The sequence below is a fragment of the Malaya genurostris genome, chromosome 2, assembly GCF_030247185.1.
Source record: "Malaya genurostris strain Urasoe2022 chromosome 2, Malgen_1.1, whole genome shotgun sequence".
NCBI classification, from domain to species: Eukaryota; Metazoa; Arthropoda; class Insecta; order Diptera; family Culicidae; genus Malaya; species Malaya genurostris.
In genome coordinates, this window is record NC_080571.1 from 124,549,813 (window position 1) to 124,565,367 (window position 15,555).

The 15,555-nt window shown below is 37.0% G+C and overlaps 1 protein-coding gene across 1 annotated transcript; it reads right to left on the reverse strand.

The window, feature by feature from the left end:
- Positions 1–10,724: 10,724 nt before the first annotated feature.
- Positions 10,725–14,873, reverse strand: LOC131428802 (uncharacterized protein K02A2.6-like). Its single transcript, XM_058592843.1, has one exon. It carries the CDS (start codon positions 14,871–14,873, stop codon positions 10,725–10,727), a length of 4,149 nt encoding a protein of 1,382 aa, XP_058448826.1.
- Positions 14,874–15,555: the final 682 nt, after the last annotated feature.

Genomic DNA, 15,555 nt, shown 5'->3' on the forward strand with positions numbered 1-15,555 from the left:
TACCGTTGCTATATGCCGGTTGAGATGACGTTCGCTAATAACGATTCTGTTGTCATTCTTGATTACTAAACAAATGAATGTGGATTTATTTGGATTACGTTAATTTCTCACTCCTTCACGGTTACTCTGTTGAATTTTCCATTGTAGCCATACTACTCACAGATGTTCAAGGACGAGGAAAGTTTGTATGAGTTAGGTCATAACAGGGGGACAAAATTCATTCCCATGATTAGGCAATCATGGAACAATTCGTTTCTTCGTGTCATAAAACAAAGGGTTGAATAATCTTTCAGTTCTACACGGAGAACCCGCAGATCACAAAATTACAATATTGCAATTGTTGTTTCACGCCCTGGTTGTTTCAACTAAAATGTTGTTGATTTAACTAACATATCTGTTGATGTTGACATAACCATTCAGGTAACCGAAATTGTTGTATTCAAATGCTGTCACTTGGCGGAGAACGAAGACAGCAAAAGGCAAAACAAAAAACCTCTTCATTTCACCAGAAGCGTTTCATATTGAAAATTTTCAATGGTAAATGAACGTCATTTATGTTAGTGGCCGTAAGTGTATGTATGTAAGTGAAAGTATGCAGAAGTATATAACAGTTAATTGTAAAACAAGTTTTCCATGTGTTAAATAGATATTCCTACAGTATAAATGTTTTAATTTCATCTGAGAGTAATGTATTCTAGGACAGTTCATGTCAATGTTACTAAAACCGCTTAACGCTTAAAAATTTGCTGCTAAAGTGAAGTGGTACTATTTGTATTTTCTTGAAAGTGTATCTGTAGCATTTGGTTTACCAGCGAGCCATTCTGCAAGTGAAGGAAAAAATTCCTAATGCCCTGTGACCATTTTTCTGGTGAGTTCCCTTTTGAGAATTGTAATCTTTTGGTTCATTTCCATATCCTTTGTGAGTTTAGTGATTAAGATATAAGCAGTTAATTAGGTAAAATTTCGTTGTTCAAGCAGTGAACGATTAGCTGCCCCGAAGAGGCTAACAGTAAAAAATATTTATTGCAATTGGCGTTTTAAGTTCAAATAACTGAATAATTGGTTGAAACAACTGAGACATTTTTTTGCTTTCATGCATACAAGTAACTTTGCTGGGATTGTGTCTTTGCTCAATTGCACGAGTGACATCCCATTGAAACGTTTCATTGTTCGCTTAGGGTGTTTGGCATTGCTCTAATGAAACGTTTCATTACTTATTGGGTGTCGTTGCTAAGCTGCTAGCACAATAAATCAAAAATGACAGATTAGTTAAAACAACAGTCGATTAGTTGTACCAAATTTTACCCAATCAAAATCAGAAAAACAACTAATATTTTAGTTATTTTGCGATCGCTGGCTTTTCCGTGTAGTTTTGTGTTTCGCTTGGATACCTTAGGTGATTAGTTTCACCAAATGTAAAGTGTTGTGCCAATCTTGAACTCGACTTCGTTTTCTTTACCGCGTTTACGAAATCGAACTCCGCACGCTGTGTGCATCGTTTGTAAAAGCGGTGTTGCGATTTCTCATTCGGTTCCATCACATGTTTTGCTTCGTCACTTTATATGACAGGTAGACATGGTAGGACCCGATCCCGAACCCGAACTTTTGGGTACGAGCCGGGTTCGGGTTCAGAATAAAAAGTTTGTCGAGCTCGGTTGACGTTTTTTTTTTTTTTCATTTTAAACGGGTCGGGTTCGGTATCAAAAATTTGTCGGATTTCAGATATTTGAAACCAGAGATCTTGAACTGGTCTTGTTTCAAAATTTTTAAAAGCGTAGAAAACCTTCGAAAATGAGCTCAACGTTATTCGTATTTGTAGGTTTCATTAGTTGAACTCCAAAACATACTGACTTCGGCTGTACCGGTTCTTGGTCTTCAGTTCCGAAAGTACCGACAGTAATGATCAAAATCGATTTCTCCGAGTTAATTGAATTGATTTTCAATACTATATTCGAGGATACCAACGAGTGTGACAACTATTTTTTAAGCCTATTAAGGTTTTTTTCGAAAAATCAACTGTAAAACAGAGTGTTCCATCAAGAGGTATTTTGAATAATCCATTATTTCGGCACATGTCACCTTTGAAGCTGTTATTTTTTGACAATCAACTAGTAGAAACTACTCAATTAATGAATATGGAACGATACCGATCATAATAAACGTTGTGTCTTTGCTGATGGAACACTTGAAATGCATGAAAAAGATCCAGAAATTCAATGAAAAATTATATGAACTGATGAGACCGGGGCTACCCCGTTTGGTATAAGTTCGTCTGGCATTATTTCGTTTCGTTTAACATCGTTTGGATAAAGCTATTTGACATAATGGTTATTTGGAAAATGGTTGTTTGGCATAATCGTCATTTAGCATAGCAGTCATTTGGTATACAATTTACAAATCTTTGGTACTGCGATAGTCGTTTGGAATAACAGATCAACATGCTGCCTTATATAGTTTAGTCTAATGCACTGAGATTTTGCAATGTTTAATGCGGCTATGCCGCAACGTTTTTTGATAACCTGCTGTCCGACCTAGGTGCCGTTCGTTTTGACCTAACTGAGGCATAACTCTATGTAATCCAGGCAAACACCCGCAACTAGAAAGAGGTGATTTCAGCGGGGGTTCTGCCCCCGCAGTGGCCAGCGCTTCCGACGGTGGGTCGCCGGCACACTCGCGGCCTTCGGTCATTTCGACCTGAATCATCTATGATGAACAGAAAATTGTGCTTGTATTATGTTTTCATTCTTAATTCCATCCCGGACATTTGTGAAAAAAGTCATGAGAGTCGTCATAAATAGATCGTTCTTATTTTGTCGAATACCAGTTGTTGTATCACTAAACCTTGGAAAATGGGAGAAGATTTATGGTGATAAACCACAGTTTATCTCAAAAGAAATTCCAACACCCTTATTACGATGACATCTCAGCATTAATCGTTCTTTACTTAAGTCTACCTAACCTATGCCATGTATCATCTAAACTATACTCTTGACAGGCCCGTACCAAGGATTTCGTTTCTTTATGTATCTAGTCCTAGGTGCGCCTTTATTACTTTTTATTTCATGGAAGCGTGAGTACATGTCAAATGAAAAGAATGTCTGAATTCGCAACTAACTAAGCGCAATTAATCAACAATTTAGTTAAGTAGTCTCATATTTTTGATGAGGGACTGTTTTAAAAAGTTCTGTGTTAAAGTAAAGAGATGATCTTTAAATAATTCAATTTCAAGAATTATTTAAAGATCATCAATTGCTTTTATAAGTGATGTTATAGGTGTAGAGTCCAACTTCGTGACACCCACTTTTGGACCAACAATAGATTACTCAATCAGTTTATTTAATTCCGTTCGATGCAGTGATTTCGTCACCCTTTTTAACTGATCGCGTTTATAACGTTTTTGCTATCCAACCGGAACTTACACTTTCTTCCTCTTTTGTTTTTGACATATCTAGTAACCTTTTTAATAATGACGTATCTATACTCTACAATATCTAGTAATGTTTTTCATAAGGACGTATTTATACTCTACAATAAGAAGAAGCAAATACATTGAAAGCTTTATCAGTAAGCTCTCCTAGTTTGAAAATTTTGCTGATTATTTGTAGAGCAAACTTAATTCAAACATAGCGGTTTAGAAAGCACCTGAAAGAGCGGTCAACAATTTTAAAACAAAACATCTCATTAATTTCTTAGAGGCTAAACCAATTTCAACTAACTGAAGTGTCTTAGAATCCAATATGATCCTATTTAATTTTATCCAAATCTAACTTACGCGTCTGAAAACACAGGGTAATGAGTGTTGAAAACTCGTCCTTAGAAGTGAGGATTCAGTAACAGAAAAATCTTTTTGGTTGCACTCAAAAACTTAAAAAGGAAGCTCAGCCCCCCTCTGGGTATGTGCCTGGCAGGATCCATTATTATGTGCTAAAGAACAGACTAAAGCCGGTTCAGTTAATTGTCGGGTAATCAGTCTGTCTAGCGTATAATAATAGATCCTAGTTTCGTCAATAGTTACCAACCGACATCAAACGTCCAACCGAATCCGCATCAGATTTGCCAAATATGCTTCCGAAGATCGTTCGCGTTTGTCTTTATTGTTCGTAATAAGTATGTCTTTTCGTATTCGCAAAATCTTGCTCAAACTATTGCTTGGGCGCTCAATACTGATCCTTTGTGGCATCTGTTTCGATCCTCAGAAAACTCTTGACTTGAGACTACTATTTCACGGTGTAATCGGAAGGAGCACTAGCCCCATAATATTTATCCAGCTTTTGCCTCCTAAAACTGTCCTATTTAACACTCCTAATACCAAGCCTAAAAAAGTTACGCGAAGCACCAAGCCTCAAAAAAAGTTGGAACGGTAACTTTGAGCTATCATAGCTCAGTTGTTACTTGACCAATTTCGATAAATTTTTCACCCTCGAATTTTGTGAAGTTTGTAGATTATTTTAAGTATATCGTTATTGGCAATCTTTTAGGAAAAACTAATGAAAATCAGATTTTTCCCGTTCCAAGTTTTTTTTCGAGCTCAAAACGTGCCCTATCTGCATTCATGCGGCACCTGCATCGCGAATCGGATATCGAGAACTTCAACTTTACCGAATCATAACTTTGTTGTTAGTCAACCGATCTTCAAAATTTGTTCACCATTGGAAAGGAACTACTTCCACATATACAATGCACTGAAAAAAACTAAAAATAGGGTTGTCTACCCAAAGTTATAATGAAAACTGTAGATTGATGACCTAAGAAAAGATGAGACTTTTTACTATGATCGTAAATATCTCGAAATTCAAAGCGATGACCTATATATTTTTATACATCATTCGATTGCTAGTGATACCAGCTACAATTTTCGCTCAATTACCATTCCTACACAATCAAAAGAAAATATTGAGAAATCGATGAATTTATAAATATATATGAATTTTTCATTTTTTTCACATGTTTGTATATAACTCGAAAATTAAAGCGATGACATGTACATTTTTTTGATTCAAAATATTGGAATCATTACCAGAAACAATGTATTGATGATCAAAATTATATATCCGTTCAAAGAATCTCAAGAAATTTGGTACAAATACAGAGAATTTATATTATTGGGAAAATTTTGCCAAAAAAAAACAAATCAAAACTTTGAAATTTTATGACATATATTTTTTTATTATTTTAGTTGGAAATTTATTATGAACAAAATTTACAAAAAAACTGAAACTTGGATTTCACTGAAAATCTTAAAAAGTTTGGTAAATATACCTAAACTCTAAAAATAATAATGTTTTTGTATTGGACAAAAGATCTAAACAATTTTTATGCACAACCCAAACGGAATTGTTAACTACTAAAATTAGGTTTTTTTGTTTTAGGTTTTCCGTAAAATCTCAGAAAATCGGTAGAAGATCGGAAATTTCAAAATTTCTGATATATATTGCGTTCCAACGTTTCTGCAAATCAAAGTGAAAATATTGGAATCCGTTTTGATTTCATCTGTTTCAAAGAGACGTAGAATTTGTTTCTATTAATAAAATAAATTTTATGACAACACGAAAATTTTAAATTATTTCAAAGGCTTTGTACAAAAAGAAATAGAACGTAAATTTATACGAATTCCATATACTAACCCATGGTCAAAAAAAACAACTAAAGTTTTAAAAAATATATTGCTTGATTTTTGTTTTACTAGCAATTAAGAACTAAAAAATATATCTTAAATTTTCCGCTATCCTAAACGACATCAATTATAATCGATAGAATATTAGAATTTAAATATCACAAACTTAGAATTATTTCGGAAAGTATAGAATTCGAAAATTATTTGAATTTTCTATTAGTAAACAATTTTGAAAAAGTAGGATTCTGAATTTAGCACAAAAATCATACGAAATTAAGTTAAACTTGTTTTTATTTACCTAGTTGTGTAATGATGCCTTTCTCATATCTCTCTTATTCTCATATAAAAATGTATTTTTCAAACAGTTTTGTTTGATTTTTGAAAAACATGAAAGCTAGTGCATGAACTAGTGTAACCTACAAATTGAAACAGTTCTCAAATCGGTTAGGCCATCTTTCTCAGTGAAGTGAGTTCCACTATTTCAGGTACTTGTGAAACTGGAATCGCCCCGAATATTGGCTTTGCAGCAGCCTTTGCGATTAGCACCTACCAACCAATCTATTCGCAGCTTAAAGTAGTCTTCGTCTCGAAAAACAACCTCTTCGTTTGAATGCTTTTTACTGAATGAAACCCTGCACCTATGTTATCAGAACTAATTGGCTCAAGTGGCATGTTCCCCTAGTTATTTGGAGATTCGTGCCTTGCGTAGCTTCTCATCAACTTCCTGATGGGAAGGGAAGGATAAAAGGAACATGGAAGGGAATTGAGAATTGGGTGAGGTGGGAAAACAGCACAAAACATAAAGAAATAAGTCGCCCTGCATCCCCGAAAGGATGCTGAACGTTCTGCAGGTGCCAAAATGCACGGTTGATAGAACCTTCAACCACCGAGAAGCGTTAGAGATTTTACAAAAGTGACACCATTCTGCATTCCCCGAAGAATGCAGAACGATTTCTTCCCGAATATGCACTTGAATTAATTTGACACTTTAGAAGACAAAAATACCTTATATAGCTAATGAATGACTGATACGAATATTTTTCAATGAAAAAATCCAATGTATGAACATAATTTAAAAAATATTTAAAAAATATCTCCTCCGCCTTTTTTTATAAACATGCTCGAAAATATTTTTTGTCAAATACAAGAAACGGATTTTTTTCGTTTTCCTCAATGTTAGATATAGCAGTTTAAAAATAACCTGTTTTTGAACTAGTTTTGCTCATAACTTCGGTTCAGAAAACGCTACCTGAACACGCCAGTCATTAAAAAATTGGTTTTAACAAACTCTAAAAGATGTTCAAAGATACCTATACGAAACGCGAAAAATATAAATGCTAGTGCAAAAAAATCTGATTTTTTGAGGAACACCCTAAGTTGCTCTTTAAAAATAGCTGTAACACTAAAACCGTTGCAGATACTACTATGATGTCCTCAGCAAAGCTGCTCGATATAAGTTTATCTACAATTTTACCGAAGAATGCAGTCCTCTATCTCAATACATCCGGAAAATAAGTTTTGGATCACCTTAATAATAAGAGCCACCCTAATACCATGTACATCGACATATGGCTTATCTTCACTGATCATTTGGTTTGAAGACATCATAGCTCTAAAGTATAAGGTTAAGCCACAAATGTATTTGTCCCCCTAAATTGTTGATCCGGACCACTGTGCAATGCAATTTAACTCGGAAATTTTAAAATTTCCGATCTTACATCTATTTTTTGAGATTCTACGGCAAACCTACAACAAAACCAGAATTTTAGTAGTTATCAAATGCGTTTGTGTTGTGCATAAAAATTGTTTAGATCGTTTGTCCAATACAAAAATATTTTAAGAGTTTTAGGTTATTTCCTAAAAATTTTAAAATTTTCAGTGAAACCCAAGTTTCAGTATTTTTTTGTAAATTTTGTTCATAATAAATTTCCAACTAAAATAATAAAAAAATATATGTCATAAAATTTAAAAGTTTTGATTTCATGTTGTTTTGGCAAAATTTTTCCAATAACACAAATTCTCTGTATTTGTACCAAATTTCTTGAGATTCTTTGAACGGATATATAATTTTGATCAACAATACATTGTTTCTGGTAATGATTCCAATATTTTGAATCAAAAAAATGTACATGTCATCGCTTTAATTTTCGAGTTATATACAAACATGTGAAAAAAATGAAAAATTCATATATATTTATAAATTCATCGATTTCTCAATATTTTCTTTTGATTGTGTAGGAATGGTAATTGAGCGAAAATTGTAGCTGGTATCACTAGCAATCGAATGATGTATAAAAATATATAGGTCATCGCTTTGAATTTCGAGATATTTACGATCATAGTAAAAAGTCTCATCTTTTCTTAGGTCATCTATCTACAGTTTTCATTATAACTTTGGGTAGATAACCCTATTTTTCGGTTTTTTCAGTGCATTTTATTTCTGGAAGTATTACCTTTCCAATGGTGAACAAATTTTGAAGATCAGTTGACTAACAACAAAGTTATGACTCGGTAAAGTTGAAGTTCTCGATATCCGATTCGCGATGCAGGTGCCGCATGAATGCAGATAGGGCACGTTTTGAGCTCGAAAAAAAACTTGGAACGGGAAAAATCTGATTTTCATTAGTTTTTCCTAAAAGATTGCCAATAACGATATACTTAAAATAATCTACAAACTTCACAAAATTCGAGGGTGAAAAATTTATCGAAATTGGTCAAGTAACAACTGAGCTATGATAGCTCAAAGTTACCGTTCCAACTTTTTTTGAGGCTTGGTGCTTCGCGTAACTTTTTTAGGCTTGGTATTAGGAGTGTTAAAGAGCGAAAACCTTTTCTCATTAGGTTTTATAACACGTTCAAAAATCTGTTTTAATCCACCTAGTGGAGTAATGATGCCTTTCCAATACACACTAAGAAAAAATCACTAATTCACTTCAATTTACATTTCATTTGTGCCGCTGGTCTTACAAGCCAATTGTCATGTATGCGAACCCCGACCTGGAAGGATTCTTAGTGTCAGTAGGATCGTAGTACTAGCCATGCAATGATTCTGTACGCTATGAATCGGCTGCGAAGTCTGATGAAACAGAACGGTCAAATTCCACAGAAGGAATGAAATACCGGGACCTTTCATTTCAAAGCATGGAAAGATAAGTCATATAATTAACTTCACTGTTAATCTAGCTGAAGTTTACAGAAACAAAAATAAACTTTATATGTTAATAAATATAATATTGTGTCATCACCGAAGAAATTACGGCATACTTGAACTTACGACAAGCGTGAATTTCATTGTATTATTCATTTTCATCTATATATTACAGCAGAAATTCCCCGAAATACTACAAATTGAAAAAGTTTAGAAAATAGTTTTGAAGATTTCTGTTGCATAATACTACTACATTGATATAATACATTTGAATTTAAGTTCAAACACGCATAATTATTCCACTGCGGTCAAACTTTTATTATTTGCCTTTTGCTCCGATTGAAGCAAAGTTCATTCTATGTTCTTCTCCAAGGAATCAACCGAGACCATGATTTATGGATGTTTATTTATTTGTTCGTGAAGTACGATCCGTTTACAACATGATGTTTTAGCTTTCACACCCAGAACCACCCACTCACCTGATTCTTTGCATCTACCGTTCGTGTAAGCAATGTGAAAAAAGCTGCACACATGCTGATATGTTTCACCGCCAAGCCCAAGAGTTTCACTCACGATTCCACCTCGACCTTTCAACAAAAAGTAAAAGAATAATGACATGTTTATCAGTCTCGGGAAAGTGAAGACAGGCTCTCTTGTTGTGCGAATGGGTTTAGTGTTGATGCGGAAATAATGATTAATGTCCGTTACCTGCCCGGCATACCTTTAGTCTGAGTTTCGATGAGGGCGCCACTTAACACATGACACCTTGATCTATAGTGTGCGCATAAATTTGACATGATCGGGTCGGATCTGTTAACGGCAAAATTGATAGAATACTTACAAATTACGGTGTCAAACAAGTGGAACTTTATGTGTAGGGTGGCTGACGCAGTGGATATTAAATGGTAAGAGTTAAATAACGTTTTATTTTGCTGAAATGGAAATGGAGCAGTATTCCAACTCTATAAATGGGCAGATGACATTGCAATGTCATTGCATTGGGTTCGCACAAATCCACAATATTTTCTCGAAAAAATGCTGAACTGGGAGGATTCCCAGTGCACATAGGATCATATCTTATCTTCACAATGACAGATCGGTAGGGTAAAGTAGTTTCTTAATTAGTTGTAGCTGCATATGAGTAGTCATTTTTCTTACTGAAATTAACTCTTATTGAAAAAATCTCTAAAGTTGTTGTTTTCCACCTGAAATAAATAATGAAATATAATTGTTTGTACATCATCAGTGGGTTTATTCTTGGCTAGGGCTTTTTTGGCTGTCATTTTTTACACGGCCTTCAATGAATCGGAAAAGTGTAATTTAGTATGGAAAACCCGTTGAAGTATTTTTGAAAATAAATCCAAACAAAAATATTGAGTGCAAAAATTGGACTAGTATTTTACAGTGCAAACATCGTAAAGACATTTTTACTGCAAGAACCGGATGTTTTAATGTAAAGACCGTATAAAAACAGAGCCGACTCTTCCAAAACGTTTCCAAAAATACTTATAGCCTGTTCGCACTATACCGCGACGACCGGGACGGGAACATCCGGCACTATCCGGGACGTTTTTTTCCTCATCGGCGATAACTGAGCTGCCGGCGATCCATTTGCTTGTCACCAATATTACTAGCCGAGTTTTTTTCAGCGCCGACGGTGCGAAAAACTGGTTTTCATAATAAAATTTGACATTTTAACCATCACCATTGTTGTGGCCGAGGTTTATTTAGTTATAAATAAATACAACAGTTAGCAATTTTAGATTTAAATGAACACATTTTATTTCGCGTGGTGAAAGTGTAACGTTTTTCTATTTACTTATCTTCTTATTCTGACTCAAGGGAACGGAAGCAAAACAAAGGTAATACACACTGGAGTTAAACTAGGTAGTTTGAAAGGCAAGGCATAATACTTAAGGTGTAACTATAACAGCTCTTCCTCCCTTGGGAATGTAAATGTTTCTACAGATTCAGCCTTCGAGGTGGTTTGATGATTCTTGTAGATCTTCGTGGTGATTGCTGTTGATGGTCAGACTTCGCACTAGTAGTAGGTATCGACGTTGTCGCCTTCGCAGATGAAACACTTGGTCCAGTTGTAGCTGGAATACTTCTCGAAGATTGCGATTCGACCAGCGGATTTTCCGCAGGACCCGATATCGAAACAGGGTCATGTTTCTCAGACGTAGATGTAGAACTTCGATGAACAAAGGGGAGGTTGTCCGCTTCAAAACGGACAGCGGGAAGCTCAGAGCGTTTAGGCTGAAGATTTTCTCCGACTTCTCGTAACTGGTCAATGTGGCGTTTCCAGACTCGACCGTCATCCAGTTGAATGTGGTAGTGGAGTTTACCCAGTCTCTCCGTAATATGACCATATTTCCATTTATCCTTATCTAAATAGTCACGAGCAGCAACTCTCGTCCCCTCAGGGAGACATTTCACATTAACATGTGGACTTTCCACGGTGGAGGTAGCAGTCGGTATCATAAGATCAAGCCGAGACCGAATTTGTCTGTTAAAAAGTAGCATCGACGGAGATTTTCCAGTAGCTGGATGTATAGTTTTACGATAACTAAGCAAAATGTTGCAAAGCTCCGTATGCATTCTCGACTTGTCGCAGTTGAGAGCCTTCATCTTAGATTTAAACGTTTGAATGAAACGCTCTGCTTGTCCGTTGGTCGCCGGATGATAAGGAGCACCCATTTTGTGAAATATACCGTTGAGCTTCAAAAACTTCTGGAATTCAGCCGACGTGAACTGTACACCATGGTCGCTTACTAACACAGCAGGAATTCCGTAAGCAGCGAAAAATTCCCGACAAGCATGGATTGTGGTACTCGTAGTTATATCGCGTAGTATTTTGACTTCCGGCCACTTTGTATACGCATCAACAAAAACAATAAAGTATGTTCCCATGAATGGACCCGCAAAATCGACGTGCACTCTTTCGAATGGTTCTTTCGGGGTTTCCCAACAGTGCAGTGGCACTTTCACAGCCTCCGGACGAGTCATTTGACAACTCGCACAGTTCCGTACGAGCTCCTCGATTTCCTTATCAATTCGCTCCCACCAGACATATCCTCTGGCGAGCGACTTCAATCTCGTTGTACCAAAGTGTGTAGAGTGCAATTCTTTCAATACGTTCGGTAGTAGCTCAGGTGGAACGTACACACGTATTCCCCGCATAATGCATCCTTGTTGTAAGGCGAACTCGATTTGATCGATGCCGAAACGGTCACGTGCATCTACCGTTTTTCCATTTTTCAACCCTTGTAGCAGTATTTTCACTGTTGAATCCATAGCCGTTGATTTTGCCAAATCCTCGACTCTTATCGGAAGCGTTTCGATTATATTAACCTCTAACAAATCGACTTCTTCAATTACGTTGTCCAGTGTCTTTGTACTAACCGGCAAACGTGAAAACGCATCAGCATTATAATGCTCTTTCGTTGGACGAAATTTGATGACGTAACGAAACGAAGCGAGAAAAGTCGCATAGTGTTGCATCCGTAGTGCAGACATTGCTGGCAACCCTTTTGTCTCTGAGAATATTTGCTTCACCGGCTCGTTGTCAGTAACCAACAAAAATTTCCGTCCATATAAGTATTGGTAAAATTTTCGCACTCCAAATATGATCGCAAATGCTTCACGATCGATCTGTTTATATCTACGCTGCGTATCGTTCAATGTTTTTGACGCGTACATTATAGGTCTTTCTGTACCGTCCGGCATAATGTGACTAAGAACTGCACCAACTCCATATGGAGACGCATCTGTTGCCAAAATTAACGGTAACTCCGTACTGTAATGCACCAAGAATCGTTCTGATTGCATTTCTTCCTTCACTTTCAGGAACGCATCGTTACTTTCCTTAGTCCACTTGAATGTCACGTTATTTCGTAGAAGACGGTTTAACGGATAAATAGTTGTACTCAGATGTGGAAAGAATCGACCGTAGTAATTGACCAATCCAACGAATGAACGCACCTGGTCTTTATTCTCAGGAACTGGCATATTCTGCATGGCATCGATTTTACTTCGCACCTTGTGTATACCGTCTCGGTCGATTAAGTAACCGCAATATTCTATGCGATCAGCAAAGAACTGACACTTGTCAAGGTTAATCCGCATGTTGTATTTGCATAATCGCTTCATAACTTCCTCCAGACGCTGCAAATGAACCTGATCGTTCGGCCCTGTAACTCGAATATCGTCTAGAAAAACTGTTACCCCCGGGATTCCATTCAGCACCTCCTCCATCAACCGTTGCCAAATCGCAGGTGCCGAGCTGATACCGTACATCAGCCTCGTCAGTCTGTACAATCCCAAATGAGTGCTTAACGTGAGAATCTCCTGATCGTCCGCACTGACCTCTAATTGCAAATAAGCTTGAGACAGGTCAATCTTTGTAAACTTCTCACCACCTGCCACATTTGCAAACAACTCCTCAACGGTGGGCAGGGGATGTTCATCGACCACGAGATTTGGATTCACCGAAATCTTATAGTCACCGCAAAGTCGCACTCGATTGTTCAGTTTCATTACCGGGACTACCGGTGTGGCCCAAGCACTGTGATTAACTTTGACTAGCACACCGTCATTCTCTAAACTCTTGATTTCATTTTCAACCGCCTGACGGATAGAGAATGGAACAGACCGTGCTCGCAAATACACTGGTTTTACATTCGGTTTAAGCTGTAATTTCGCTGTAAGGCCTTCGATTTTTCCCATCGACTTCTCACAGACACTTCCGTAACGCTCGATTAGCCTTTTCACTGATTCAGCACAATTTGTAATCGCAATCGTGTGAACGTTTTCATAAAATTTATTTACATCGATTTTTAGAACTTTCATCCAACCACGACCCAGCAGAGGATGTTTTTTATTTTTCGCAACATACAGCAGCAGCTCATGATTTTTTCCGCCGTAGTTTATGTGAACAGCGCACATCCCACACAATTCAATCGTGTTGCCACTGTAGCTTACCAGAGTAGTATCCGGATGATGCATTTTAATACCGGGAATGTATTTTTGATAATCCGATAAACTCAGAATCGAAACAGGCGATCCGCTGTCGATTTCAAATATCACTTTCGAGCCGTTCAATAGAAGTTCCAACCGAAATTTATCTGCATTGTTATTGAAATCAGCAGCATCGTATATTCCGCAAATTTCATCTGCTCGCAAACTTGCTTGTTTCACTTTATTTGTCGCACTTTCTTCAACCTGATGTGAATCGCTTTTCTTATTTTCCGCAGATTTTTTTTTCAGGCAAACTTTTTGCAAATGACCTGTTACATTGCAGTAGTTACATGTAGTTTTTATATGCGGACACTTATTCGCAAAATGAGCCGCACTTCCGCAACGAAAACATTCGCTCCTCTTCGTATCGGGGTGTTTGTGCGATTTTGTTTTCTTCTCCGAGACAATAAACTTTTTGTTTACTTTACCTCTAGCAGGCTTTGTAGGTGGATGTTCGACGAGATTCAAATCCGGTTTTCCCTGACGTGAGTGGATCTCCTGTCCACCTTTCGCAGATGCTTCCATCGATACCGCGATCTCTCGCGCTCGATCCAATGTAAGGCCACGTACCTCCAGTAGACGTACTTGGATTCCGCGGTCCTTTATTCCGAAAACGAACTGATTCCGCAACGCAGTACTCAAATAGTTGCCAAAATTGCAGGTTATGGCCAACTTCCTTAGGGCAATCAAATAATCATCGATTGACTCATCTGCACGTTCGTCGCACTGTTTCCGACATTTGAAACGAAAGTTTTCCAATATTTCCAGTGGTTCCGGATTGAAATGGTTTTCAAGAGTTTGCACTATTTCGTCGTATGTTTTAGTCTGTGGTTTTTCCGGCGCCAGTTTGTCTGAAACAACGTCGTATGTTTCCGCACCCATGTAGTGTAGCAGCATCGGCAGCTTCGCGTCATCACGAACTCCGAAAAGCAGGAAAGCACCCTCCAATCGTTCAACCCATCGAGACCATTTCATTTTATGACGATCAAATGGCTCGACTGTAAAAGTAGACTGCATCGCGATCGGAGCCACAGCAACAGCACCTCCAGCAGGAACTCTTCCACCATCCAATAAATTTCCGTCGCCGACCATCCTCGTCGTCAAAACTGTTGTGGCCGAGGTTTATTTAGTTATAAATAAATACAACAGTTAGCAATTTTAGATTTAAATGAACACATTTTATTTCGCGTGGTGAAAGTGTAACGTTTTTCTATTTACTTATCTTCTTATTCTGACTCAAGGGAACGGAAGCAAAACAAAGGTAATACACACTGGAGTTAAACTAGGTAGTTTGAAAGGCAAGGCATAATACTTAAGGTGTAACTATAACAACCATCTTCAGAACATTCTTTCATTTGAGTGCTATTTGTTTTGTTTACAGTGAGTTGAAAATTTTACCTCAGCAAAAAAATGGAATTGTGTCGTGATCATTTCCATGCTATGGTTTAACACTAATCATACCAACACTCATTATAAACCTATTTGTACCATGCCCGGTCTTCGTGTTTCCTTATTAAATGTATGAAAAATGTATGTTAGAAGCAAAATAATAATAATAATATTCGAAATGCTTGAACCGATTTTCAGCACCTTAGATTCAAACCGGAAGCGTCCGTTAATTGCTAATCGAACTTCAAGCTGAGTGAAGTTGTGTATAACACTAGGAAGCTTCCTGACTCCGATCGAAAGTCAGTTTTCCCAGTAAATCTATATTCTTTCTTAAGAGAAAGACAGAAATATTCTTCCGGTCAAATGACCGGTTGTGGAAAGAATC